Below are 27,743 nucleotides of genomic sequence, written 5' to 3' on the forward strand. Positions count from 1 at the left end.
GCTTCAGGACAGGAACAATGCTGACCCACGTGAGGGTCAGAAAAGGCAGAATTAAGGAGGGGGTCTTAACCAGGATCAAAGGCTTCTGCTTCCCAGGGCCCCACAGTTCCTTCACCTCCTCAGAACTCAGGGGCTTCTCGGGGTGCCTGGGTGGCTCGGTTGAGCGTCCAACTCTTGATTTGAGCTCAGGTCATGGTCCCGGGGTCACAGGATAGAGCCCTGTGTCAGACTCCAGGGCTGAGCACGGAGCCTGCTTGAGATTCTCGCCCTCAATCTCCCTCTTTCTCTCCCTGTGCCCTTCCCCCCCACTCATGCTCTTGCTGACTTTAAAGTAAATTAGACGGAAAAAAAATTAAAAAAAAAAAAAGAATCTAGGGGCTTCTCTCTTGTACTTTTGCTGTCTCGTGAGCAGGGTTTGAGGCTGAGTGACAGGCCTCCAGTGGCATTGATTATGTCCCATACGACTCCACCCTCCGGAGCCCCAGGGTTTGCAGAGGCTGGCTGGGTCAAGGGTAGAACTGGGGCACAGTCTTCTCTAGCCTACAGCACACCCCAACCCCAGGCCCCACCTTGGACTCCCCCAAAGCAGCTTTACAGTGATGCCTGACCCAGTTTCCAGAGCACGTCCCTCCCCCATGAACCCTAAATCGAAGGCCTTCTAGTGGAGAGGAGTAACCCCCAGACCACTAACAAAGAAACCATACGCCCCTGCTCTCTAGGTCCACACCTTCCACACCCTTCTATGTTTTTTCCAATTGTAACAGATGAAAATTCCAGAAAACATGGCAGTCTTCCAAATTCAGGTATGCAAAAATGTGGTTTTCTTGACAACTCAACCCTATCCTTGTAACGAGCCCCCATTTCCAACCAACGGAGAAGTTAATCTGTTAACATTCAAGTCAAGTCAGCCTCATCAGTGATTTAAATTCAAGCAACTCAAATTTAACTTGGTCATATCCCCATCTGGGGGCTGGGCCTACACCACCCTCCGGCTGTGCTGCTGCAAGGACCCGGCCAAGCTCTCTAGCACACTTTCCGTGCACTTCCCCGCACTTCCGCGAACCCACAGGATCCTCTAGGCCCCCTCCCCTTTCCATTCGAGAGAAATCTGGGCAACTGTCTCCAGCCCTATCTTGCCACGTCCTTCCAAAAGGCCAGCTCTGTGTGTCCTCGTGGCACAGGGAACATCTGACTGGTCACTGTCTTCCCTAGTTCCAAACACGGAGCTAGGCACAGGGCCCCTCCACCCTGAGAGCCCCCAGCAGTACGGGGCATCATTCCTTCACTGCTCCTAATGCCCTTCTGTAAACACTCTCCCCTCTCTCCCCTGCAGAGCTCTTCGTCCCTTTATGGTCCCTCTCAAATCTCTTCTTACTGTTTAGCCCTTTGACTTAAAACCTAAGGATCGTCATCTCTGTTCTCTACAGTTCTGCTGGAAGGGGTGAAAATCACCCATGAATTAATACTTCACCTAACATCTCGCTACACCCTGGAGGAAAGAGAAACTTCAGATACACTCCATCTGGCTCACCTGTCCTGCACGAATCTAGGATTACGCAGGGCAGGGTGGGCAGTGGTCCCTCTCTGTGAACTGTGAGTGGGGCCGGGCACAGAGGCCCATCCATGGCAGGGAATGGGAGGCAGTGAGGCTCTGTGGTTTGCTGACTGCCCAGGCTTTGAAGTCCTACGAGTCTGGACTCATCGGGTCTCCGCCCTTTACTGATAGGACGTTGAAGAAGTCATTTAGCTCCTGTAAGCCTATTTCCTTCAACAAGACGCCACCCACTTCAGGACTCCTGTGAGGAGCTACCATCCCTAAGCACTTGGCTCAGGGCCTGGCATATAAATGCTCCATAGATGAGAGCCACCCCAAAACCACACAACAGACTCAGCCAGAGCCCAGCTTCTGGGTTTAAGGGAAGCTTGACTTAAGCCCTCAACACTCCTTCCCCAAGCTCTCCTCCCAGGGCCTCTGTGCACAAACATGTGGGTACCACTCCTCCCGCTGTGCGCATTCCTGGGTGCAAAAATCAGGTCCCAAGTCAGGCTGGTTCAAGTCAGGGTGCGGATTTACACAATTAAGACCCTTTCTATGGCTTGTTACTTGCTTCAAATTAGCTTAAGCCAAAAGAGAGACAAAGAGAAGAAAAAAGGAGGGCATTTCCTTTAGTTCACATAACCCAAAGTTCCAGGGGCACCTGCTTCCAGGCATGACTGGACCCGGGAACTCCAAAGACACCACCAGGACTTGGTCCTGCCCGCCCCGTCTCTCGGCCCTGTCCTGTCTCTGCGCAGTTCCACTCTCAGGAAAGCTCTCCCCTCACAGCGAGCAGCTCCAGGCTTCCTCTCAGCACCCCTCACGGGGGAAACGTACCTCTTTTCTGGGTGTTCCGGCAACCAGACCAAGTCACATGAGCGTCCCTGAACTGATCACTGCGGCTACAGAGACAGAGGTGAAGGAGCAGGGTCAACCCAGCCAGGCCACCAGGCTGAGCGAGGAAGTGCTCAGACAAGAGGTAGGGGCGGCAACCCACAGAATGCCAACCACTTCCTCCGCAGCCCAACTCCACACACCCTCTCCCCAGACACCGTCTCATATCGGGCACCTCCTGCCAATGACCCGAGAGCTGCATTAGTTTCCAACGGTAATCCGAGACCGTGAGAATCGAACTGGCCCGACTGTTCGTTAGGCAGTGATTTCCACATCAGGCCCCGTAACAGGCACTACTGGCTGAGGACTGGGGCCCATGAGTCAGGGGTCCTACTTGCTCCCATCAGCCAGGGCAGAGTGGGGTTGGAGACGGGGTCTCACAGAAAAAGCAAGGCTGCTTGCGCTGTCCACTGAGGGAGAGCTATGGGTGGGGTAGTTTCTGTTAGAAGAGAGAAAGGAGCGGCAGGCTGCATGAATGACACATGTCAATACCTCCACGGCCTCTGGAATGGAAACAATTTATTGATACCTGAGACACTGTGCAGGAGACACGTTCCTACTGACCACTTAGCTTGACCCCTTGGGCCAGACCAAGCCAGGCAACTTCTCCCACCCTTCCCTTGGGTGAGATGACCCTTTCCTGGGTCATTCTGGGGCCTCACTGAGCGTCCAAAGGCTGGAGAAGTCCACAGCCAGAGTCTGGAGAGACAGCCTGCAGCCGTGGCTCCTAAGGCCAAAGCGGGGTCGGCAAGGAAGCCTCACCGGTCAAGATCTAGAGCCTCCTGGGTCACAGTCCGGAGTCCGATGGAAAACAACTCCTCCCAGGGCTCCCGGATCCAGGCCAACAGGGCCGTCAGCTGCTCAGGACACACAACCCGAAGTGCCCAAAAACTCTCCAGCCGGGACACCTGGCAGACAAAGTGGCGGTGAGGTGAGGCTCACAGAGGACCCACCGCCCGACTCAAAAGGCGTCTTTCCTTCCCCAAGCCTGTGTCACTCCCTGTAGGAGACCCTGACTTTGAGCTTTTTAAACAGAACGCAATCAACACTTACTGGAGGCCCCCCAGGAGGCTTTCACATTTACTATCTTGTTCTTTTAATCCACCGTTTTTCAGAATAGAAGTTCTGGAGTCAGTTCCAAGGAATTGGCTGGAGTTCAGTTTCTGCATCTAGCACTTGTGACCCAGGCAAGTAAGTTAATGTCCCCAAGCCTCAGTTTCTCCATCTGTAATAGGCCTAATGAGAGTACTCCTCCCACTGAGTCTGTGAAAACCAGATGGCTGGCACTGGGGCCCAATCGAACACGAACTCCGAGCGGCAGCCGGTGCGTCATGAAAGGCTTCCCAGGCAACACAAAGCCAGGCTCCAGGTCCATGGGGTTCCCATGGCTGTCTCCCCTGCCTCTACCTGCTGCTGATCCAGACACCCAGCGAGCCTCCCAGTTCCTTGCACCCCACTTCTCCATGCTCCCTCCAGCATGACTGCCCATCACATCCACACTGCCTCCAATGCCCAGCCCTCCTAGACTCATTTCCCACACTGCCCACCACCCCTGTGCTCATCTCTCTCTCTCTCTCTCTCTCTCTCTCTCTCTCTCTCTCACACACACACACACACACACACACACACACACACACACACCTCATCATAGAAGACCAGTCGCAGGTCCCCCGGGGCCGTGCGATACAGCAGCACCGAGCTCAGGCTGCTGAGTGGCCACTGCTCCCTGACGTGCACAGAAGGGCCCAGCCCCAAGGGCAGGGACTTCTCAGAAGCTTCATCAGATGGTGCTGGAAGAGGAGGCTCTGCCTGGGACCCTGCCACGTCCTCCTCTAACAGGTACAGGGTGGACAGAGTCATCAACAGGGACACAGGGCAGGTTGCAGGGCCTAGAGGGAAAGAGACAGGGCGAGGCCCAGGGTGGAAAGCCGCAGAGGAGCCCAGATCCCCGGGGCAGCATCCCAGGGCGCTCGAGAGGAGTGAACCACACCCTGCTGAGGTGGTCAGAGAGCAGCCTGTGCCCCTGGAGGCCAGGGCCCTCCCTTCTCCAAACTCCAGGCATCTCTAGCTTCCAAAACCTGAGGCCCAAGACAAAGGGAACCTGCGCCACCACCCACCCCACTCAGAAAGAAAGATCCACTCGCCTCCTCTGACAGGATGAGGTGGAGCAGACCCAGCCAATCGGCTCCCCTTCATAGAAAGCCCATACCCGGAAGCAAAGGTCTCTGAGCAACTGAGGACCCAGGAAACCTCCTGGCCCCCCTCAGAGAGGCCGGGAAGACTGAGGCTGTCATTTGGGTGTGCCTGTGAGTGAGAGGAAGTCCGGATTCCAGGAGCTGAAAATTGCTACCACGGCATGAGAGGCACGGGGGTGGGGGGGGAGGCACAGCCAGCGGCCTGGACAAGAAGAGGTACCGAAGCCTTACCTTCGACCAGGAACACCCGAAGGTAGAAGAACAGGGGAGGCTCCGAGGAAGAGCCCCTCTCCAGCAAAGGCCTGGGGAGAAGGTGTGGTCAGCGAGGGGGGCAGAAAATACTGAGAGGGGCAGGGAGGAGGGACCAGAGCTGGGTCAGGGGGGTGCAGGCGTGAGGGCAGGTGGCAGGCCCAGGTGCTCAGGGCCTAACCGTGGCCGGAGCTGGTGGCGAGGGCCTGTGCACCAAGAGCGGCCGCATGGGCCACCGAGCCCGGCCTCGGCCTCCTATCCACTCACCAGAGGCGGTGCTCCGGGGTTACCTCCTCCTCTGTGGCGCTGACACTGCTCCTCCAGGCAGGAGGCAGAGCCTGCAAGACATCTGGACCGAGCCGGCCAGGGACAGGGAACCTCAGCGACCCACCTCTTCCACCCCACCCTCTCCGCCTCTCAACACCTTCCGTTCTCACGATCTCTAGATTTCAGAAACCTCTACAAGGGACGAGTCCCAGTACCCGTCTGTCTCCGCTGCAGCTGCCAGACACGGGCAGCCCCCACCTGCCCTCCCTGCACCTCCCTTCCCCCTCTCCCCCCTCTCTCACCGGTGAGCTCGTCTAGGAAAGCCCGGCAATGTCTGGCATCTCGGGGCAGCAGGACACAGCTGCCTGTCCCGGCAGCCCACTCCAGCCGCAGACTCTGTCCTGCCAGCCCCAGCTCGAGGCCACTCAGGTCGTGCAGGGGGACGGCCAGGGTTGGCTGTAGCCAGCTAGCCGGAGGCCCGCTGAGGAGAGGCAGGGCCAAAGCGGTGGCGAACAGTGAGTGGTGTGAGACCCAAGGGGGCCCCGCCCTGACCCTGGCGGCCCCGCTCGCTCACCTTATCTCCCCTGTCACTTTTAACACGTAAAGCCTGTGGTCCGACACCACCACAAGACACACAAACTCCCCAGGGTGGCCTGCCAACACGACGGGCACCTGAGGAGCAGGGAAAATTAATGAGAAACAAGGGAGGACCAGGGAGGAGGCTGCCAGGCTGAGAACAGGTTCGCTGTGCTCAACCCTCCCCCCGGTGCTCACGCACCCTGGCCCCACCCCCCTGCACCCTGACCCTCAGCTGGGCTCAGTGGGTTTCCGTGCCTGGCACCGTGCCCCCTCTGGCCCACCCTCCACACTCCGCTGGACCGTCCTAAAGCAAACTAGACTGCCACTCCCCTGCCTCAGGGCTCCTGCAGCCCTTGGGATCGGGTCCAATCCCCTTGGCGGGCACTTGAGGCTGCCCCTCAACTGACCCCTGCCTCCCTCTTCAGACTCCTCTCAGGACACCCGCCCCCTCCCGCCCCCTCCTCCTGCTGCCCCTACAGCAGCCTTACCCACGCGCTAGCTCCTCTCTCAGGCCCCCACCTACGTGCTGCTTCCTCCCCCCAGATCCTCACCTCCTACTCTGTAACTCCTTTTTCAAGACCCGGATTACACCTTAGATCGGCTCCCCAAAGAGAGGCTCCCTCACTCAGCCCGATCCCAGCCCTTTCCAGACCATCGGGTTTCTCACACCACAACGTAAGACGGCTGGTGACACCAATTTACCCTAGGCCCTTAGTGTCCTGCACATGCTAGATGCTCACAGAGGAACCAGTGACATCGTAGATCTACAACAGCAACGGGAGGTCCCCCTCGAGCGCCAGGTGCTGTGCTAGGCAGCTGTGACGCGGGCCCTCACTGACGCCACCACGCTCTGTAAGGCAGGCCCTGCTACCCCCGTTGCAGAGCGGTGACAACTGAGACTCCGGTATCACAGCCACGCTGCACGTGACCGCTGGAGTTGAAACCGGGAACCGGACCCGGTGCTTCCAGAACCACTGCCCTGACACGATCTGCTGTGCTGGCAGCGAGTGGGCACTCTGGTCAGTGAGAGGCGCGGGGCAGTGCCGGACTGGCGCAGACCTTGGTGCAGCACTGGAACTCCTCCTGGGCATCGGTGAACACCTCAACATCCAGGAAGAGCCGGAGTCGGTGGTCCACGGAGCGGAGGCCGTGGCGCTCAGGGGCTGGGGGCAGCAGTGGGCCGTCAGCCTTGGCTGCCACAGCGCCGTCCCGCCTCCCCGGCAGGACCTCCTGCCTCCCGCAAACACCACCCCCGTCTCGTTTCACCTCTACTCACGGGGACTGAGGCTCCAACTGTGGTGATCTCGGGAGCCTGGTGCCTGAGATGGGGCCGGGTCAGCCCTGTCGCTGTGGTCACTGTGGTCAGAAGGGTCACAGACAGTGCTGGTGGACTGCAAGGGAGCTGGCGATTGCTCTCCCTCCCTGTGCTCCCTGTTGGTGGTTCCCAGGGACAGAGCCAGGAGAACCACATGATCGCTACCACAGTTTGGACATACAGCAGGAGATTCTGGAAGGAAGGATGGGCACAGTCCCTGTGAACCACCCCCCCGCCCCACAGTGTCACAATCCCCTACCATGCTCATAATGTTCCCCACCCCCTCTTGGACTCCCCCTGGCCGGCATCTCCAGCTTCATACACTCCTACCATTCCCAACGCCCCTCTCCCCACTCCCTCTGCAGGCCCGTTAACCACCCTCCATCCCGGTGAGGGAGCAGCAAACCCAGACCCATGGCCTGCAACCTCCTCAAAATGGACCCCACCTTCTGATCTGAGGCCTTCTCAGAGAGGACCAAACTCAGCCAGGCCCTGCTCTGGTCCCCTCCCACAGCCTCCGGCTGGTCATGTGCTCTGATGCTCCACCAGCCACGTCTGAAAGCTCCAAATCAACAGATCAGGAAGGCAGGGTGCCAGGTATGGGTCCAATTCCAGACTCTGTCACTTAACAGCTGTCATCTAGGCAATTATGACAAGTCACCTAAGCTCCCTGAGCCTGGTTCCTCTTCGGTAACAGAGGGTGATGACAGTGCCTATCTCACAGAGTTGTCAGGATGGGTGAACGGACCAGGTAAAGAACCCAGGTCAGGGATCGGCAGCAAGAGAAAAAACATTCCTTGAGCAGCTATAGCGTGCTGGGCATACGCTAGAACTTTTGACGACAGAATCAAAACTCTCCCGACCCCATTTTGCAAATGAGGAAAGCAACGATCTAATAACTGAACGTACCTGGACTGAGACCGTGGAGCTGAGGCTAGCGGTGGTAGCTACCATTTACGGAGGACCTGTGCTTTGTGCCAGACACTGTGCCTGGCGTCTTTGTCACATTTAAATCTCCTAACAGTACAGAGGACAAGTTCACTCCCTTCTCTGTTCAGATGAGGTAACCAAGGCTCAAATAAAAAGAGGACGTAACACACAGGAACGTTCAATAATAATGACCCACTGAAGGGACCCCGGGGCCACGTGACCCTGTGGAGCACAGAAAGGTCTTAGAGGGGATGGGGCTCTTTCCACTGTATACATTGTACTTCTGGGCCTCTGGGGAGGGAGGTTTAGAGAGGGGGGTGGAAAGGGGTCTATTTTCTCAATAAACTTTAAACCTCTGCTCTAGCCGCTGCCAAGAAGAAAAAAGTGGCTACTAAAAGTCATACGTTTCAACACAGACGTTATCAAGAATATTTCTTTCTTCTTTAATGTCTTCAAAGACATAGCTTTTTGACTGATCTACAGTGAAAAAAATCTCTCCCTTTAAAGAACACAGTGTGAAAAGATGCCATGAGGCACCACTCGATATGAAGTAGCTTCCAAGGTCAGTCAAGGAAGGACAATCTCAGCCAACTCCCACAGCATCTTACTCAACAGCCAAACACACTCAGAGGACAGCACTACACCCAATACTGCAGTGAGAGCTCAGGAGCTTTTATGCAGTTTCTAAATATTAGCCAGAAAAAGTGGAAAGAGCCTTCAAGTTATGAAAAAATAATGAGTACGTTTAAATAGTTTCAGAGATTGTATTTCCTGACTTTCAAAAAGAAAGAATATAATTTCTCTTTTTGCTCCTTTTTTTTTTTTTTGATAAATGTATCAGACAGATGAGTCTATTTTCCTCCACGCAGAAAAGCTGGTCCCAATTCCTTCCCGTCCCTGGGGTTCCCCCTCCACACTCCCTCCCTCAAAGCCACTGTCTCTGAAATGGTGGGAGAGGTGTGGGCAGGAAGGCCAAGGGCAGGGCCCGTACCTGTCTCTTGGAACAGAGGCCTCCAGCCTTCCTCACTGTCTAATCCCAACCTGGGCTCCTCTGGCTTGAACTCATGGCCACAACGTAGACACTGGAGTCTGCCCCTCAGCGGGTCTCTTGCTTCCCCAAGCTGACACTGAGCCGTGGTGGCTGCTTGGGTCAACACGGCAAGCAGCTCCTGATACAGGGTTGGCCAGAAGCAGCTGTGAGCAATGGACCCTGGCCCTTGACCTCCCAATCCTTCCCCAGCCTCCTGGGCCTCGCTCCGGGCCCCATTACCTGGATAGCTGCATGGGCATCAGGCTCCAGCACCACATATCGACGCAGCTGCCGGTCAGGGCAAATATAGGAGAAACGCAGAACAAGGACAGGGGCCCTGGGGAGCGGATCTGAGCCCTGCACACAAAGAGGGGGACTGGGTAGAAAAGAGTAGAGAAGGGGCGCCTGGGTGGCTCAGTCGGTTAAGCGTCCGACTTTGGCTTAGGTCATGATTTCATGGTTCGTGGGTTCGAGCCCTACAGCAGGTTCTGTGCTGACAGCTCAGAGCCTGGAGCCTGCTTCAGGTTCCATGTCTCCCTCTCTCTGCCCCTCCCCCAGTCACACTCTGTCTCTGTCTCTTTCAAAAACAAATAATAAAAACGTTAAAAAAGAAAGAAAAAAAGGAAAAGAGAAAAGAAAAGAAAAAAGAAAAGAAAAGAAAAGAGAAAAAAGAAGAGAGAGTACAGAGTGGACCAGAGGGATTCCGGTTATACTGACAGCATGGCAGACAACAGTAGCTCTGGATGTCATGAAAATGCTCCTGCTGCCATCCACGCTCCAGCTCAGCAGCCCAGCCTCCCAGGCTGCCTGGGGCCATGCCTTTGCCCCCGCAGCTTCCCCCTTCTGCTCCAAGAGCCAACGAGAGACTGTGGGAAACTCGCAGTCCAGTGCTTTGCACCCAACAACCATGCTGTCCGAGTCGGCTCCTGCAAAAAGCCCAGCCCCTCTTCCAGGACCCCTAACACCACCGCTCACCTCGAGCACCGCTTCTCTGCCGGTCCGAGGCTCGGGCTCCACCTCAGCCGCCTCTAGACTCTGGAGCTCCAGCCGTGCCAGGGTCCGGGCCGCTTGGAGTTCCACCTCAAACAGGTGGCCAGAAGTGACCCGGAGAAAGCATTCCCTGCCCCGCACGCCCTCAGGCCCCTCCAGGGGACACACCAACATGGGGCGACACAGTTCCGCTGAGGAGAGATCAGGGGAGCAGCCCCATAAGAAGAGAGAGGTATCCCTGACTCTGCCCTCCCAAGGGGTGGCCTTCCATCCAAGAGGGGTAAGCCATGGGCGCCTGGATGGCTCAGTCGGTTGAGCGTCTGACTTCGGCTCAGGTCATGGTCTCACAGTCCGTGGGTTCGAGCCCCGCGTCGGGCCCTGTGCTGACAGCTCGGAGCCTGGAGCCTGCTTCCGATTCTGTGTCTCCCTCTCTCTCTGCCCCGTTCCCATTCGCCCTCTGTTTCTCTCTCAAAAATAAACACTAAGAAAGACTGCAGGGGTGAGCTATCCCCAGGCTGGGTTTTCCTAACTCTCCCAGATACGCCACCAGCACCGGGCCCCGTCTCCCTGACGGGCACTGAGCGCTCACAACTCACCCTCCACTTCATTCCGCTCCTGCTCCTCCTCCTCTTCTTCCTCCTTTCCTTCTTCCTCCTTCACCAGCTCCTCCACCACCTCTTCTTCCCGGGGCTCCGGCCGTAGCCTGACCTCCTCTGCCATTTCCTGCAGTGACTCCTTCTCTGGGCGGGGAGGCCCAGGCACAGACCCTGGGCTCAGGGTGTCTGGGCACAGAGTGCTGAGGGCAGGGGTCTGGGAGGCAGCCAGAACTGGGGTCCCAGAGGTCTCCAGGTGATTCCTATACTGTAGCCAGTCACAGCCAAACCGTTCCCGGAAGCTGTTCATGAGTTCAAGTTCCCGATGCTGCTGCACAAACTGCCCTGGGCCGGTGGGGAGAGCACCACTGAGCAAGCCCACGCCCCCACCACAACCCCCGCCGAGCCCGACCTCTTCTGCAACTCTCCCTCACAGTGAAGTAAACGGGTGTGTAATGTTAATAGGGGCTGGGCATCAGGGGGAAACTAAAGGCTTCCCCTCAGCAGCGTGTCCTGAAGCGTGTTCTGTAGAACACCTGTGGTCGTGTGCAATTCGGAACCACACAACATCCACTCCTTGGGAGATTCGAGATACAAGGGGGCACCCTGGAGGTCCTGAGACGTCCTAGAAGGAGGACGTCTATTTGACTTTGGTTAGCCCAGAAGTTCCCATGGAATCTAGTCATCAAGTGACCTTTCGACAGCCTACAAAATTCACGTTCCTTGAAAAACACTTTGGAAAATGCTGCCCAGGAGTGGTCTCTTCTCCTTTCCCTAAATTAGAAAGAAAGAGGAAAGCCTACGAGGCCCTCTATAATGCTGTGCTCCACCACAGACAGAATCCTTCTACCGAGAAGACTGGGACAGGACGCTAAAGACAGGACTGGGCAAGGGCAGCTGGGAGCATGGCAGACTTACCAGCCGGGGAGGGGTCCAGAGTACGGGGCTCTGGGTCTGTATCACTGGGTTCCGAGATACTTGCTCGCCTCACACGGACTCGGCTCTGAAGGTGGACAGAGGGCCCATGCTCTCTATGAAAGCCAGGGCCTCCCACCCTGCCATCCATGGCCACCCCCCCAACCTACCCAGAAAGCCCCACTCACAACCAAGGACGAGGCCTTACTATTTTCAGCCCATCGATAAACCAGAGCACCCATTAAAGGGACTCAACCCCAGCACAACGCAGCCTAGGACACGGTTTACCTTAACCTTACGATGTGGGGGCTGGGCCACAACGCCCCCAGAGGAGATGCTGTCGCTCAAGTCAGGGCCACCTGAGGTTTCAACAGTACTCCCTGCTGGCCAGAGCACAGGTGGAGCCATGGAGCTGGAGGATGTGGAGAGCTGGGGTGTGACAACAGGAAGGACAGAAAGGTTGGAGCCAGAGGTACACCTCTGCCCTGCCAGGCTAGCCAGAGGACAGGCCCCACTTTGCAGCTTCCCAGAAAGACCCCTACCCTGGGACCCCTTTCATGTCCTCCCAAACCAACCCTATTCCCAGAGCTCCCAGCATACTAACCTGAAAGTCAGTCAGTGACAAGACTTTCCCATCGAGAAGGAACTGAGCAAATACAAAAGAGGAGGGGTCGTGTTGGTGGTAGAGTTCCTGCCTGCCCACGCAGGGAAACCCTTCAGCCCAGGGACCACTAGGCTCAGCGAGGGGTAACAGCATAACAAGCAGGGAGTCCGGGGCTATGGCCCCTCACCCAAGGATGGGGTGGAAAGAGGCACAAGGGGGCGAGGGCAGGACCAGGCAAGAAAGGGACAGCAGAGCGGATGTGAGAAGATTACTCACGCCGGCTGCAGCATCCCTGACACGGGGTGACAAGTACTGGGCAGTGACCGCCCGATGCGCAGGGTGGAACCACAAAGGGTTCCCCTCCAGGTAGAGCTGAAGAGCAGGAAGGGGAGACTGAGATGGGCCTCAGGCCTCCCTGAGTGAGGAAGGGCACTCACCAAATCAGTCCAGGAGGGAGGGAGAGGCGCACAGCTGGCTCCCAAGTCCCGGAAGCGCTCAAGACTCACCTTGCGGAGCTCAGCCAGTAGCCACAACGGGGACAGCTCCCTGTGTCCTTCTAGCAGGTTGTAAGCCACATCCAGGTGCCGCAGGTTCCTCAGCCGCTCCAGGCCTGGGTGCAGATGAGAAGGGAGGAAGGACAGGTGGGTGAGTTCAGGGGGCAGGGTGCTGGGGGACATGCAGCAGAAAGACCAGCCTGGGCATCTCAGACCTACCCGTAGACCCACATGAGGCCCTGGAGGCATGCGGTTCCCGGACCACTCTCAGTCTCACATTGCCCCTAAAACCCTGTGTGCCCCCGCCTACTCTCTGGCCCCCCACTTCCCTCCCCAAACTCCCACTCACCCTGCAGGCTCCGGAGCTCATTGCCTCGCAGTATCAGGGTCCCCAGAGCAGCCCCTGAGGGTCCTATTCTTGGCACCATATGCAGGTGGTTATAGGAGATGTCCAGATGGCAGAGCTCAGACAAGTCCTGAGAGGGGTTGGTGACAAAGATTCTCTCCTTGACCAGACCCTAGCCGGGCTCCTCTGAGCCTTCAAGCAGGCCTCAACCTTGGCCTATAAAGACTGCGTACTCTCAGCACAAATGATTCATCCAGTCCTCCACCCCCCCCCCCCCCGCACCATGTTAACAGACTTGAACAAATACTGGCATAGTTCCTAATAGCTCAAGGTCACATCATTGGGAAGACAACTCCAACCCCCTTCCGTTCCGTCCTAGAGAAACTCCAGGCTGCCAGGAGAATTTAGTTTGTTGCAGCCAATGCCTGAAGATACAGCCCCTGTGTCCCAGCCTCTGTGGGAAGGTAGGAAGCTGACTCTGGCAAGCGCCGGTTAGCAAACCCAGACCCAGATGGGTTTCATATAGACCAATGCCCCCTTCCTGCTTTCTGTACATTTCTACTTTCTTGACCTGAGGAAACTAACTGGAGAGAATCTGCTCAAGCCCCTGTCTTCCCCGGCCCCATTCCCTCACTCTCCCTTTAAAGGTCCCAGTAATCTCTGCACAAACTGAATTGGAATTCAGTTCATGCTGAAGTTTACTACCAATTAAAATAGTTTTACTGCTGATTACATTCCACGCTAGCTTATTACTACTCCAATGGTGCGTTACGGATTAAAGTCGGTTCTCACCACATTAACTAGTGTCTGACTTTGGCTACCCCTGACTATGAGATGCGGGAGAAGGCTCTTCACCATCTTCCCGAAGCCATCTTTTCTGAGCTAGGCATAGGCTGAGCAACATCCCACAACCTTCGCACCCACGGTAATACTACACAAGCTAATACTACACAAGCAGGTACTCCTATGACTTCTGCTTGATGGGTGAAGAAACTCAGAGGTTAGTTTGTCCCAAATCACACAAGGATTAGGAGCTGAGATTTGAATGCTGGCCTGTCTTATGCTAGAGCCAGAGTTCTCAAACAGTACTGCCTCCAGGATGCAGCCCCACCTGGGGGAAGGCGGGGGACAAGACGAAGGTGGGAGCAAAACCAGGTCCAGGAGAGAGGATCAGAGCAGAATCAGAGACCCATGTGGTGCCAGCCCCAACCAGCCTGCCCATACTCACCATCAGGAAGCCCTCACAGTCCTGCACTTGATTGTGGCTCAGATTCAGGAAGCGCAGGGCTGACAAGAGACGCTGGGGGGCATAGGAAAAGCAGCAGAGAATCAGACACCTCCGTGCAACCAGCTGGCCCTCCTCCCTAAGGGCCTGTCCGTGTCCTTCCCCAAATTCCCTTCCCTCTCAGGCACTCACCAGGGAGCTGTCTAAAGAAGTCAGCGCGTTGTAGCTGAAGTTGGCAGAGAGTAGAGCCAGCCAAGGCAGGGCAGAGCAGAGGTCACCACCGCAGGCTGAGAGGAGCTCCTGAGACAGGGTGCTCCATTACCGCCACTGTCCCCTCCTCCCCAATGCAAGGCCACGCTGTCTCCCAGCCATTCATTCATTCTTTATATACTAAAGTCGGTCTGCAGAGGCAGACTGAAAGAAAGCCCAGGGCCCTGCCCCCAGGAGTTCATTGTGGGGAGAATGGGGAGACAAACATGGGAATATTGAATACAAGAGGGTAGGTGTGGCCATAAACATATAAACAGATACATAGTGCTCTGGGAGCAGAGCAAAGGGGGCAAGGACACTGTCCAGAGGGAAGCAGGAGGCAGGGAAGGCTGCAAAAAAGAGGGAATGTCAGAGCTTGGTCCTCTATGTCCCTCAGAACAGGGCATCTGGGCCCAGCCCTCATTCTCCTTACCTCTAATGCCTGGATGCTCCTGCTGCAAATCAGGGTCTCTAGCTGGGAGTAGATGCCACAGAGGCCACGAAGGCAATGGATGGGGACACTTCGGAGCTGCGGTGGAGAAAAGGAGGGAGGGAAGGAGGGAGACAAAACTTCACAAAAGGCAGACGCTTCGCTTCACTTTCCCTCCTTTTACAGGGAGGGAAAAGTCAACAAGGCCAACTATGACTCAGGGAACCGTTACACGAGACAGATGTCACACTGCCACAGAGCAATGGGCACACTCAGGCCTGCCCCCCTGCCCCCCCCCCCCCCCCGCCGGCAAAAGAGACCGTCTCTCTTTCTCCATTCCCAAAAGGTTGTCCCAAGCTGGGTTTTGTGTGCCAGCATCCAACACTCCATACCTCCAGATGCCGAAGGGACTTGAAGGGAAAAATCTTGATGGGCCCTGGGAGGCCAGAACCAGGGACATGTACCAGCTAAAACAAAACAAAACAAAAAAACCACTCATGTCACTGAGGCCAGCACATCTCTCTTTCCTTAACCTCTCCTCCTCGGCACAGCCACCCACAGCTCTCACATCTCCTCGATCTGGGCCCTGCAGACTTCTTGCACCCATGTACCCACCCCCAGCTCTTGGGCCCTGTGTACATCCTACCCAATTCCCACCCCAGGACCTTGAGTGAAAGAGTTTTCTGCAGCACATCGAAGAGGAACTGAAGCTGGAGGATGACAGGGGAGTCGGCGGGATGAGAGGGCAGAGCCACAAAGCCTGTCTGGCCAGGGCCCCATGGTCCCAGGTGCAGTTCAAATACGTGGCTCAGCTGCTGCAGGGTGCCAGTCAACAGGCTCAGAGTGCTACGGCCAGACAGGACCACATCACCTGCAGCGAAAGGGGCGGACAGGAAGGAGAGCATAACAAAAGGGTCTTTCCCTTTATCCTAAGACTCTGCGACCCCAGGACACACCCAGTCCAATCCACACTGTAATCTTCCACTGCCAGGATCGTACTATCTCTTCCCCCGCCCAAAAGTCTTCAATGGCTCCCCTCTATCTTCCCAAAAAGTCCTAACTCTTCAGCCTGAAATATGAAATCGTGTCACTACATCCAACCGACTTTTCCAAATTTTCTTTCACCATCTGCTCAAGAGAGTCTGGCCTACTCACGATGCTGGGAATACAGTCAGCGTGGTTCACAGCTTCCTCGTTTTCTGATATTCCCTTCCACTCTGCTCAGCCTGAGACCTACCTCCTCCAGGCAGGCTTCTCACTGTGTCACACTGCTGTACTTTTAGACCATAATCATTCATTTTACATAAAAGCTGGTAATGTGTCTCATCTTTTTTTTTTTTTTTTAAGTAAACTCTACATCCAACATGGGGCTCAAGCCCATGACCCCAAGATCAAGAGTCACATGCTCCACCGCTGAACCAGCCACGTGCCCCAGGTGTTGGTTTCACCTTTACTTCTTTTTCTGATTGAAAGATAGGCACACTTGCAGAAACTTTCAAACAATCCTAAAATGCACGTCATAAAAAGAATAACCGCTCGTTATAGCATTGGTACTATTCTTGATCTCTATGCTAAAACTGCTCTAACGAGACTGTCATCCTTGAGGGCATCTTTTGATCACCTTGGTACCCGTCACTGCACCTAAAAAAGTATAGCTATGAGGTAGGCACAGAGAAATATTTTTTTTACTTTTTTTTTTTTAAACCAAGATATAGGGGTGCTAGGTGGCTCAGTCGGTTAAGTGTCCAACTCTTAATTTCGCCTCAGGTCTTGATCTCACGGTTCGTGAGTTCAAGCCCTGGGTCAGGCTCTGCCCTGGCAGCGTGAAGCCTGCTTGGGATTCTGTCTCTCTCTCTCTGTTCCTCCCCTATTTGCACACAAATGCTCTCCCTCTTTCTCTCTCAAAAATAAACAAACGTTTTAAATAAAAACAAGGATAGAGTCAAAGGATGTTGCAAAAATCTTACAGACAGGTACTCTATACCCTTCACCCAGTTTCCACCAATGGTTACATTTTATGTAAATGTGGTAAGAGATCAAAGACAGGAAACTGACGATGTATATGCGTACATCCCTATAGTTCTATGCCACTGTCATTGGTGTGGATTCCTATAACCAACATCACCATGAAAATACAAAACTATTCCATCACCATAAATATCTCTCTCTAGCTACCTCTTTATAGCAATACATACATACACACACACACACGCACACACACACACACACACACACCATCATGCCTAACCCCTGGAGCACCAGGTCAGATTTGTCTGAACAAACCAATAAATCCTGTAACCTTACTTGAAAGATGGTCTATGTACTTGACACTAAGGATAGATGCAGACAGGGTTCAAAGACTCTTCCCACCCTCAAAGAGCCCCCCAGTCTACAAGAGATAAAATACATACACAGTTAACAAAACAAGCCAGAAACTGAAACTGCTACAAACAGAGATTCCACAGATACCATCAATGGGAGTACAGAGTGCTAGAAGGCAGCTAACATGAATTGGGTAGTATGTGACAGACAACTTTGTTACCTCATTTAAACTTCTTTAAAATCTCCTAAAGAGAAGCACTACTGACCACCTCTTTCAGATATGAAAATGAGAGCTTAGAAAAGAATATCAACTGAGATTATATAGGTGGTAGGAAGTTGGTACTTCTGTCTGATCTCAAAGCCAAGGCTTGTTGTACCACAACTAATGTCAACCACGTACTGAACAACCAGTGTGGCTCCACCATGCCCAAGTCCTGAAAGAAGAAACTCTAGTAAAAACAGCTACCAGTTTTGAGCCCTTACATATTATGCAAACACTGTCCTAAGTGCTTTACATGAATTAAAATTAATCCCCTCGACAACTTTTTGAGTCAAGCACAATCATTATGCCATTTTGCTGGTGAGGAAAACTGAAGCTCAGAAAACTTAACACCGCCACGTTTGAAAGACGGTTGGGATTCCAACCCAAGTGAATCTGACTCCAACAAACCTCGTGCTTTTAACTATACTAAGGGTCTTGCCACACAGCAATGATTATACTAGTCCCTGGTCTCCAGAGACTTACAGCCAAGTAATGATCACCTTCCTCTGAGAGTATCAGAGAACGCATGGAGGAAGTGGTACTGGAGTTGGGCCTCGAAGGATGGCTAAGGTTTGAACTGTCGAAGACAAAGGACACTGTAAGCAATGGCACCAGAGAAAAAACCCCAGAGAAGTAAAAAAAATGAACTGACGCTCGAACCCTCGTGACCTTAAACAGCTGTAATTCTATGACTCCTAGGGGGAGTGTCTCTGTAAGGCAGGGTGCACCCCCACCCTGCCCCAGCCCCCAGATCAACCAGGTATCCACTCACCAGACTCCCGCAGCAGCCCGGCGAGCTTCCACACCAGGGCGTCCTGCTGGGCGGTCGTCATGGCCACGGGACGCTGGGGGCGGAGCCTGAGAAAGAGGAAGCGGAAGAGCCTCAGGTGGGTGGTAGTACAAAAAGCCTAGGACGTCCGAGCAAGCCGAGACCTCGCAGGGAAAAAAAGTAAGAGAGATAGCGAGGAAGAGCATCCTGCCGGGTACCCTTTCGAGGAACATAAGACCCAGCCACCCAAACTGACCTCCTGTGTGCTCCTTCCACCAACTCTGCAGCCCGGCGCCTATCAATAATGGACGGGAAGTCCCGCCCCGGAAGGAAGGCGGGGAAGCGGGACAACCGGAAAGCTTGCCTGCGCTGCCGGAAACCACGCCCTAAGTCGTGCAGACGTGTCGGCTGGAGGCGGTGGGGTCTGGGTGCGGACTGGGCGGTCCCTCGGCGCTCCGACCTGCTGGGCCCGGCCTCCCCCCCCCCCCCCGCCCGAAGGGGAGCCGCCACCGCCACCCCCGCCACCCCCGCCCCACTCGTGGGCTCCGCTCGGCAAGGGACTTCCACTCGGCTTGCCGCGGCCCCTGTGAGGAAAACAAACCTGACTCGTTGTTTGCAGACTGGGCGGGGAAGCAAAGTTTTGGGAAACGGAATTTTCTCTTAGTGAGGAAAGGACTCGGCCAAAGCGAACACTTGTTTTCCAGTTAAAGGAGAGCGAGTCCGCCATAGGAGTTTTTTTTGGTATCTGCCGAAAGCGGGAGCTGGCAAATTTGCCACTTCTGGAGTGCCCCTTGACGGTTTTTCCTTAACGTCCCTCCAAACTCTGTCCTTTTTTCCTTCAGCAATGTCAGACTCTCATACTGAGATTGGTAATGCTCCACGTGTATCAGGTCTCTTGTTTTTACCGCGTTCCGTCTCGTAACACGTGAATAAAAATTGTTAGGCCAGCTTTGAAAAAAAAAAAGCAGGTTCACAGAGGCTACGTTACCTGCAAAGGTCTTTCAATTAGTAACCAATTTTGTCAAGACTGCCAAATTTTCCTGGTTCCAAGTTCCCATTAGAGCTTTCACCTTGCTCCCGGTCAAAAGAGGACCTCCCGGCGCCTGGGCGTCTCAGTTGGTTAAGCCTGGGACTCGATCTCTGCTCAAGTCATGATCTCAAGGTTCGTGAGATGGAGCCCTGCGTGGGGCTCTGCGCTGACGCCACGGAGGAGCCTGCTTGGGATTTTCTCCCTCTCTCTGGCCCCTCTCCCGCTTGTGTTTTCTCGCTTTCTCAAAATAAACATTAAAAAAAAAAAAAAAGACATCAACTACTGAGCTAGATTAAAGAAAAATGTAACGATTTGTTTTTCAGGGAGAGTTGTGCCTTAATTAAGTGCCTTTCTTAATTAAGTGCCTTTTCTACAGAGGAAAATCAAATGAATCCTTTACCAGTTGAGGGTGAGACTATAGTTACCTTTATCTCAAGTTGCAAAATTTGAAGGATCTATTTTTCTAAAGACATAATATTTGAAATGGCAATTTATGCCTCTAAAGCAGACAATTTAGCGTTTATCACATACTGTGTGATCTGAGCCAAAAGCCTAAAAGGCAGTCAAATGAAGTAAGTGGAAGCACGTAGTGAACGGTAGAGCAGTATACAAAGGAAGAGTAGAGCCTCAATATATTTTTGTCAAATTATTAATCCCAGAGCCATGATGGTTGTCAGTCTCTGTTCATCCGTCACCTGGAACTAGGAAGGGAGGGTTCTCCCATAGCTGTCACTGCCAACGGTAACCCTCTGAGGCAAGAAGAGAGATTGTTTTGGGGCGCCTGGGTGGCTCAGTCGGTTGAGCGGCCGACTTCGGCTCAGGTCATGATCTCTCAGTCCGTGAGTTCGAGCCCCGCGTTGGGCTCTGTGCTGACAGCTCAGAGCCTGGAGCCTGTTTCAGATTCTGTGTCTCCCTCTCTCTGACCCTCCCCTGTTCACGCTCTGTCTCTCCCTGTCTCAAAAATAAATAAAACGTTAAAAAAAAATTTTTAAAAGAGATTGTTTTGAAATTCCTGACTTGACAGTGCTTTGAAACCTTTCAGGAGTGTCTTGCCAGCCCACAGATTCTGAGAATTGCTCTATTAATACGGAGAGACCCCTGTAGCCAGATTTGCTCTCGATCCCTTGGCCCCCCCAGAAATGTGAAAGTGGAACAGAGAGCAGCAAAGAAAACTGAACTATGGAGGGAGAGGAAAACATCCCCTGAGAGAAGCAACAAGGGAAGACTAAGCAGTTCTTGTTTCCAGGCCCGGCATGAGGCCCACTCCCCTTTCTGCCCTCAGGCTGCGGGAGAGGCCTTGGCCACCTTCCAAAGAATTCCTACCCAATTTTTTTTTTTTTTTTTTTTTTGCCTAAATTAGTTTGAGTGTGTCTCTGTAAATTGCTACCATTAAGAACCTTGAGGAAGACAAAAGCTTTTTTATTTTATTCTTCAAGTTTATTTAAGAGATAGACAGCACGAGTGGGGGAGGGGCGGAGAGAGAAAGAATCCCAAGCAGGCTCTGCATTCAGTGCAGAGCCCCAGGCGGGCTTGAACTCCACAACTGTGAGCTCGTGACCTGAACCGAAATCAAGATTCAGATGCTTTAACTGACTAAACCACCTCGATGCCCCAAGGCAAAACCTTTTTTAAAAAACTGAAGTCTGGGTGGCTCAGTCGATTAAGCATCCGACTTTGGCTCAGGTCACGGTCTCACAGTCCGTGGGTTCGAGCCTCGTGTCGGGCTCTGTGCTGACAGCTCAGACCCTGGAGCCTGCTTCAGATTCTGTGTCTCCCTCTCTGCCCTTCCCTTGCTCACCCTCTGTCTCTGTCTCTCAAATATACATTAAAAATATTTTTTTTAAGAAAAGAAGAAAAAATGATGACAAAGTTAGTTACCAGAGAATACAGACCTCAGAGTCCTAGTCCAAAGCCTGATTGTTTCTAGTACCTTGGAGCATGCAGGCCCCTAGACTATAGCCCACAGGGCAACAGAGTAATGATTCCTGGTTAGGACATGAACCACTGTCCTAGATACAGACCTCACTGCTGTGGTGCTACAATCTCCCACAGCAGATAAGATGATTGAGACCTAAGGTTTCCTCCAAAATGAAAATTTCACACCTGAAACTGGGTTGTGGGTAGGGAGAGTGAAATTGGATGATCTGTTTCTTTTACCAACCTCTTCATGGAGTGGGAAAGGGGGGCAAATGGAAGAGAATGAAGAGGTGTGAATATCACCTGCAAAAAAAGAGAACTGCGGTAAAGGAGTTTGTGCTGGAGAGGCCCTGTGCCTGGCACCGATGGCCCCAGGATTGAGTGGTCAGAGGCAGCTCTTTCTACATAAGTTACCACACATTGTTTCTCTTGGCTCTGATACCAGACCTAGCCACAAAAGACTGCCCAGGAATTGGCCCGGTTGCCAGAATCAGACATATGGGACAAATCAGCAGCATTACAGGAGGTCTGGCATGAGAACACTGCTTTAGACCGTGACCAAGCGAGCCCATCAGAGCCTGGTTCCAGGAGAGACTGAACACAAGGCTCATGAAGGGAAAGCCAGAGAAGCAGAAGCCAAGCTCAGCGTGAGATTAGAGAAGCCAGGGCCCCAGAATGGCTGACTGAAAAGGAAGTAACAAAATAACAATATCGCAGTGACCCAACAGCAGCTGGGAGAGCCCAGCCTGAGCAGATTTTGCAGTGCTGCATAAAATAAACTGAGGGAGTCCCTGAGTGGCTTTATAAACCTGAGGTCCTTGAGAGTGCCTTAATTCTTTACATTGTCTCTGCTGGAAACCCCTAGAATCATATGGGGAGGGGTTAAGAAGCGCTGGAAGAAAGATGGGAACCTTGAGGTTAATCCAGAAAACAGAAAGGAAGAGACGAAATGAAAGCTCTATTCCTCATCAGAAGCTGGATAGGAAACCGGATTGAAGGCAGCTACGGAGAAGACAGGAAAGCAAGCAGAATCTTGGAAAAGAAGAAAACGTCGGTTTCAGGCATAAGCCTGATGGCAGAGTCAGGTGCGTATGTGACACGTGCCTTCCATCTCAATTCTTCCTGCACACAAAGCTGGAGAGAAGAGTCCACAACAAGGGAGGAATCTGGAAGTGGAATAGTGCAACGGGAAACTCGGATCAATGGGGCAAGGAAACTAGAGAAAAGTGAGATCAAAGGGCTTAGGGTCTCCAAGGGCCTGGGGAAAGGGAAAGGCAGTGGCCGCTTTGGAATCTCAGAGCCCGAGTAGAACCTCGAAAAGTTAAAGCAGGTCTTCATTCTTTCACCGGTTCCACAAATATTTACTGAGCCCTGACTATATGCCAGATCCTGTGCTGGCTTCCGTGTAAATAAAGGAGACAACAGTATGGCTCTTGTCCTCAAGAAGCTGGCAGCGAGGGGCGCAGGGGTGGCTCAGCCAGTTGGGCGTCCAACTTCAGCTCAGGTTATGATCTTTCAGTCTGTGAGTTCAAGCCCCACGTCGAGCTCTGTGCTGACGTCTCAGAGCCTGGAGCCTGCTTCAGATTCTGTCTCCATCTCTCTCTACCCCTCCCCGGCTCTCACAGTGTGTGTCTCTCTCTCTCAAAAATAAAATAAAAACATAATTTAAAAAAAAAAAAAAGAAGCTGGCAGTGAGGTGGAAGGACAGACACCAACAATCACATTTCAACATTGTGTTCACTTCCTATTGCTGTAACAAGTTACACCAAACTTAGTTGCTTCAAACAGCACCGGGTTTGTTACCTTACTGTTCTGAAGGTCAGAAGTCCAAAATGTATCTCACTGGGCTAAAATAAAGGTGGCAGTGGGGCTGAGTTTTTTTCTGGAGCCTCCAGGGGCGAATATGCGTTCTTGTCTTTTCCAGTTTACAGAGGCTGCCCACTTCCCTGGCCCCCTTCACAACCAGCAGTGGCTAATTGGGCTTTTCTCACATCCATCCTTCTGGTGCTAACTCTTCTGGCTCCCTCTTCCACATTTAAGGACCCTGGTGATTACATTGAGCCCACCCAGATAACCCAGGATACTCTCCATATTGTAAAGTCAGCTAATTGGCAACCTTAATTCCATCTGAAATCTTAATTCCCCCCTGTTATCTAGCGTGATATTTGCACAGGTTCCAGGGATTAAGACACAGACATCTTGAGGGAAGGGAGGAGGCCATTATTCTGCCTACCATACTCATGATGCGTGTTATGGTAGAGATAGTGCTATGGGGAGATGGTTCCAGTCCCAGACTGCAAGCTGAATACAGGCTGCAGCCTCTTGCTCTCATCCCTAGTGGTTAAAAATAAAAATATACAAAGGATATGAAAATGAATGTAGGAGCGCCTGGCTAGCCCAGTCAGTAGAGTATACGACTCTTGGTCTCAGGGTGTAAGTTCAAGCTTCACGTTGGGTGTAGAGATTAGTTAAAAATAAAATATTAAAAAAAAAAAAGTGGAGGGGCGCCTGGGTGGCTCAGTCGGTTAAGTGGCCGACTTCGGCTCAGGTCACGATCTCACGGTCCGTGAGTTCGAGCCCCGCGTCGGGCTCTGTGCTGACAGCTCAGAGCCTGGAGCCTGTTTCTGATTCTGTGTCTCCCTCTCTCTCTGCCCCTCCCCTGTTCAAACTCTGTCTCTCTCTGTCTCAAAAATAAATAAATGTTAAAAAAAATTAAAAAAAAAAAGTGGGGTGCCTGGTAGCTCGGTCAGTTAAGCGTCTGACTCTTGGTTTCAGTTCAGGTTATAATCTCACAGTTCGTGAGTTTGAGCCCCATGTCAGGCTCCATGCTCACGGCACAAAGCCTGCTTGGGATTCTCTCTCTCCCTCTCTGCTCCTTTCCCCCTCGCACTGTCTCTGTCTCTCTCAAAATAAATAAATTAACTTTAAAACAAAAAGAGGATAGATCAGCACTAAGAAAAAAATGAATTCAAGAGGAAGAAGTGAGGGAGCAAACAGCAATGGTAAGCAAAGACTTTAGTAAATTCATTCAAACTAAAATGTAGGACAAAATAGGCCCACACATACAAAGGAGGGAGGGAGGAAGAAAAAACAATAAAGGATAAGAGGCGGGGGGGGGGGGGGGCCTGGCTGGAGAGGGCAAGGGCAGTGCCTAGCCCACAGGGTAGATGAGAGAGGAGGTCACAGGGCCAAGGCCCCCAAGCACACAGGATTTGCAATTTTTTTTTTTTTTTTAAGTAGGCTCCATACCCAATGTAGGGCTTGAACTCACAACCTTGAGATCAAGAGTCATATGCTCTACTGATGGAGCCAGCCAGGCACCCCAGGATTTGCAGAATTTAATAAGAATGTGAAGACCTTACAAAGAAACCTGAAAACAGGGGTGCCTGGCTGGCTCAGTCAGTTGGGTGTTCAACTCTTGACTTCGGCTCGGGTCATTCATTATTCCAGGGTCGTGAGATTGAGCCCCGTGTCACGTTTTGTGCCAAGCGGGGAGCCTGCGTGAGATTCTCTCTCCCTCCGCCCCTCTCCCCCCGCTCATGCTTTCTTTCTGTAAAATAAAAATAAATAAATAAAAATTTTTTAAATAAAATAAAGAAACCTGAAAACAACCTAAGTGATGATGTATCAAGATATAAATTGGACTCAGGACCCCCTGGGTGGCTCAGTTGGTTAAGCGACCATCAGCTCAGGTCATGATCTCATGGCTTTGTGATTGCATGGCTGTGCTGACAGCTCGGAGTCTGGAGTCGGCTTCTGATTCTGTGTCTCCCAATCTTTCTCTGCTCCTCTCCTGCTTGTACTCTCTCTTTCTCAAAATAAATAAATAAACATTAAAGAAAGAAAGAAAGAAAGAAAGAAAGAAAGAAAGAAAGAAAGAAAGAAAAGGAAAGAAAGAAAAAGAGAGAGAGGGAAGGAGGAAGGAAGGAAGGAAGGAAGGAAGGAAGGAAGGAAGGAAGGAAGAAATTGGCCTGGGCAGAAATGCAAATCTTCCAAATTTGATAGGCCTAAAGTTACAGTCTTTAAAAGACCATGAAGACTAGATCAAAGGTTTTCCTGCTATGGAAGATATGTTCCCTTGGTTAAGGTGCTGACCACATCACTTCTCTGTAAGGTGCTGTGCAAATGAACATGAGTACAGAAGATCACATGTAATTCAACTTTCAACTGGAAAAGTTGTGAATGAACTTTTCAAAGAGGCGAGGGAACGTTGGATGTCCCTCTGAAAGAAGCCACGTGAGCCTTGAGTGATGACAAACAAAAGTGATTTGCATGTAGAAGGTACAGGTTGGGGCATTCCTTTTATAAGGAATGAATACATCTATAGACCAAACCAGCCACAAGATGTTCAGATTTTGCTTAAAACAGTTTCAATAACAGTTTCGGTTTAGATGATGGTGAGTTGAAACCATACAATGATCCAACAAATGTTCAATTTCTGGAATCTGTTAAGGGTGACTCTGCGTGTATGCTTGAAATTCAGCAACTTATACTAGAAATCCTTTAAAGTGACGTTACTGTTGGCAGAAGGTTTCAAAAGAGACTCCCCTGGAACTTCAGTGACTGGTTCACGGTGACCAAGTGAATTTGGATATGGAGAATGGTCAAGATCAAGAATACCTAAAGCCTAGAATAAGGTTCAAGGCTTTCCGTGGAGAAAGACAAACCTTTGGAAGCCTTACACCTGAAATTGTCAGTACACCTTCCTCCCCAGAAGAGGAGGAGAAGTCAATACTTAATGCAGTTGTTCTTATTGATGATTCAGGGCCAACAAAACCCAATTCAAATCCAGGGGCGCCATGCTGGCTCCGTCAGTAGACAATGTGACTCTTGATCTCAGGATCGTGAGTTTGAGACCCACACTGAGCATAGAGATTATTTTTATTTTTTTATGAATTATTTTTTAAAGTTTATCTATTTATTTTGAGAGAGACAGGGAGAGACAGTGGGGGAAGGGCAGAGAGACAGAGAGACAGAGAGAGACAGAGAATCCCAAGCAGACTCCAAGCTGCCAGCACCACTCGGGGCTCCATCTCACAAGCCATGAGATCATGACCTGAGCCAAGATCAAGAGTTGGACGCTTAACCCACTAGCCACCCAGGCACTCCTAGAGATTACTTCAAAAAAAAAATTCAGGGGCGCCTGGGTGGCTCAGTTGGTAAAGCGACCGGCTCCGGCTCAGGTCATGATCTCACGGTTTGTGAGTTCGAGCCCCGCATCAGGCTCTGTGCTGACAGCTCAGAGCCTGGAGCCTGCTTCAGATTCTGTGTCTCCCCCTCTCTCTACCCCTCCCCTGCTCATGCTCTGTGTCTCTCTGTCTCTCAATAATAAACATTAAAAAAAAAAAAGAATTCAATCTGGGTTAGCAGATGACAGTCATTTGATACGAAGATGCAATAGCGCACCAGACAGTTTCCTGGATGTTGGGGACTTTATTGCACAGTCTCATCCTGAATTTCCAAGTCTTCACTTTATTCTTGTGACTTTATTTCCAAATAGCTGATTAAAGGCTAGGAAAGAGTATGTGCCATATTAGTAAGGAAAATACTTTCAACATTAAAACAAATGATTTTTATTACTTTTATTTATTTATTTTTAAAGTTTATTTATTTTCAGAGAGAGAGCGAGCGAGCATGAGTGGGATAGGGGCAGAGAGAGAGGGAGAGAGAGAATCCCAGGCAGGCTCCTCACTGTCTGCACAGAACTGGACACAGGGCTCGAACTCACAAATCATGAGATCATGACCCGAACCGAAATCAAGAGTTGGATGCTTTACCGACTGAACCACCCAGGTGCCTCTTTAGTGCTTTTATAAATACATTTTGGTTTTATTCTTATTATTAAGGTCTTCCAGCCTTGGTATAGATAATATTGGACTAAGGATGAATCTTGAAATTAATATCTTTGAGTTTTTAGTTGCAGGGCTGGCTTATGGGGATAGATTTTTTGTTTTTTAAGTAAACTCTACACCTAGCAGAGGCTCAAACTCAGGACCCCCTCCCCCCCAGATCAAGTTGCATGTTCTACCTCTTGAGCCAGCCACACACCCCATGGTGATAGCTTTTAAACATCCAGGCAACCCAATTTGTTACATGTTCACTGTTAATGTAACAACATTTATTTGCAGAAAAATGAACAAACCCCCTTTGCGATAAATGTATTTGGTAGAATTTGCACTACAGTTTCTTTTTTTTTTTTTTTTTAATTGTCACTGTTTTGTTTTTTTTTTTTCCAATGTTTATTTATTTTTGGGACAGAGAGAGACAGAGCATGAACGGGGGAGGGGCAGAGAGAGAGGGAGACACAGAATCGGAAACAGGCTCCAGGCTCTGAGCCATCAGCCCAGAGCCCGACGCGGGGCTCGAACTCACGGACCGCGAGATCATGACCTGGCTGAAGTCGGACGCCCAACCAACTGCGCCACCCAGGCGCCCCTGCACTACAGTTTCTTAATGCTGCATTGACCAACAGCCATTAAGAAATTTTTTTAGGAAATTAAGTTGAAAGTTTTTCTGTGATATATACCAAAAAGTATCTGTATTCTTATTTTGAAATAGTTTGATCAGATAATAATTATTTCTCCTGTTTAGATTTTATGCC

The 27,743-nt window shown here is 51.8% G+C and overlaps 1 protein-coding gene and 1 pseudogene across 3 annotated transcripts; one reads left to right on the top strand and one right to left on the bottom strand.

The window, feature by feature from the left end:
* Positions 1-309: 309 nt before the first annotated feature.
* Positions 310-18,518, bottom strand: STK11IP (serine/threonine kinase 11 interacting protein). Of its 3 annotated transcripts, XM_047084556.1 has the most exons (26): positions 18,452-18,518; positions 18,199-18,284; positions 15,508-15,713; positions 15,235-15,309; positions 14,846-14,941; positions 14,356-14,463; positions 14,167-14,238; positions 12,942-13,068; positions 12,605-12,708; positions 12,375-12,470; positions 12,099-12,140; positions 11,783-11,923; positions 11,498-11,582; positions 10,583-10,924; positions 9,972-10,177; positions 9,237-9,353; positions 8,958-9,135; positions 6,998-7,228; positions 6,781-6,884; positions 5,717-5,814; positions 5,445-5,623; positions 5,143-5,224; positions 4,858-4,928; positions 4,073-4,320; positions 3,194-3,339; positions 310-2,439 (listed from the first exon to the last, which is right to left on the bottom strand). In XM_047084556.1, the coding sequence occupies exons 2-26, from the start codon at positions 18,257-18,259 to the stop codon at positions 2,358-2,360; spliced, it is 3,297 nt and encodes a 1,098-aa protein (XP_046940512.1). In that variant the 5' UTR covers positions 18,260-18,284; positions 18,452-18,518; the 3' UTR covers positions 310-2,357. The 3 variants fall into 3 exon arrangements, with proteins under 3 accessions (XP_046940512.1, XP_046940513.1, XP_046940514.1); XM_047084557.1 differs by lacking the exon at positions 310-2,439 and having other exon boundaries at positions 2,931-3,339; XM_047084558.1 differs by lacking the exons at positions 310-2,439; positions 3,194-3,339 and having other exon boundaries at positions 4,232-4,735.
* Positions 18,258-26,646, top strand: LOC124514147 (UBX domain-containing protein 2B-like; annotated as a pseudogene).
* The last annotated feature ends 1,097 nt before the right edge of the window (positions 26,647-27,743 follow it).

The sequence above is a fragment of the Lynx rufus genome, unplaced genomic scaffold (assembly GCF_022079265.1).
Source record: "Lynx rufus isolate CCGP_SWC_20201006 ecotype Redwood Valley unplaced genomic scaffold, mLynRuf1.p SCAF_2, whole genome shotgun sequence".
NCBI lineage: Eukaryota > Metazoa > Chordata > Mammalia > Carnivora > Felidae > Lynx > Lynx rufus.

Excerpts from the sequence above, each read along its gene's own strand:
- STK11IP (XM_047084556.1), bottom strand. The coding sequence starts at position 18,259 with ATGACGACCGCCCAGCAGGACGCCCTGGTGTGGAAGCTCGCCGGGCTG. Across the intron at positions 15,714-18,198 it reads CGGGCTGCTGCGGGAGTCTG|GTGATGTGGTCCTGTCTGGC; the intron begins GTGAGTGGATAC and ends CTTTCGCTGCAG. Across the intron at positions 9,354-9,971 it reads GCAGAGAAGCGGTGCTCGAG|GGCTCAGATCCGCTCCCCAG; the intron begins GTGAGCGGTGGT and ends CTTTGTGTGCAG.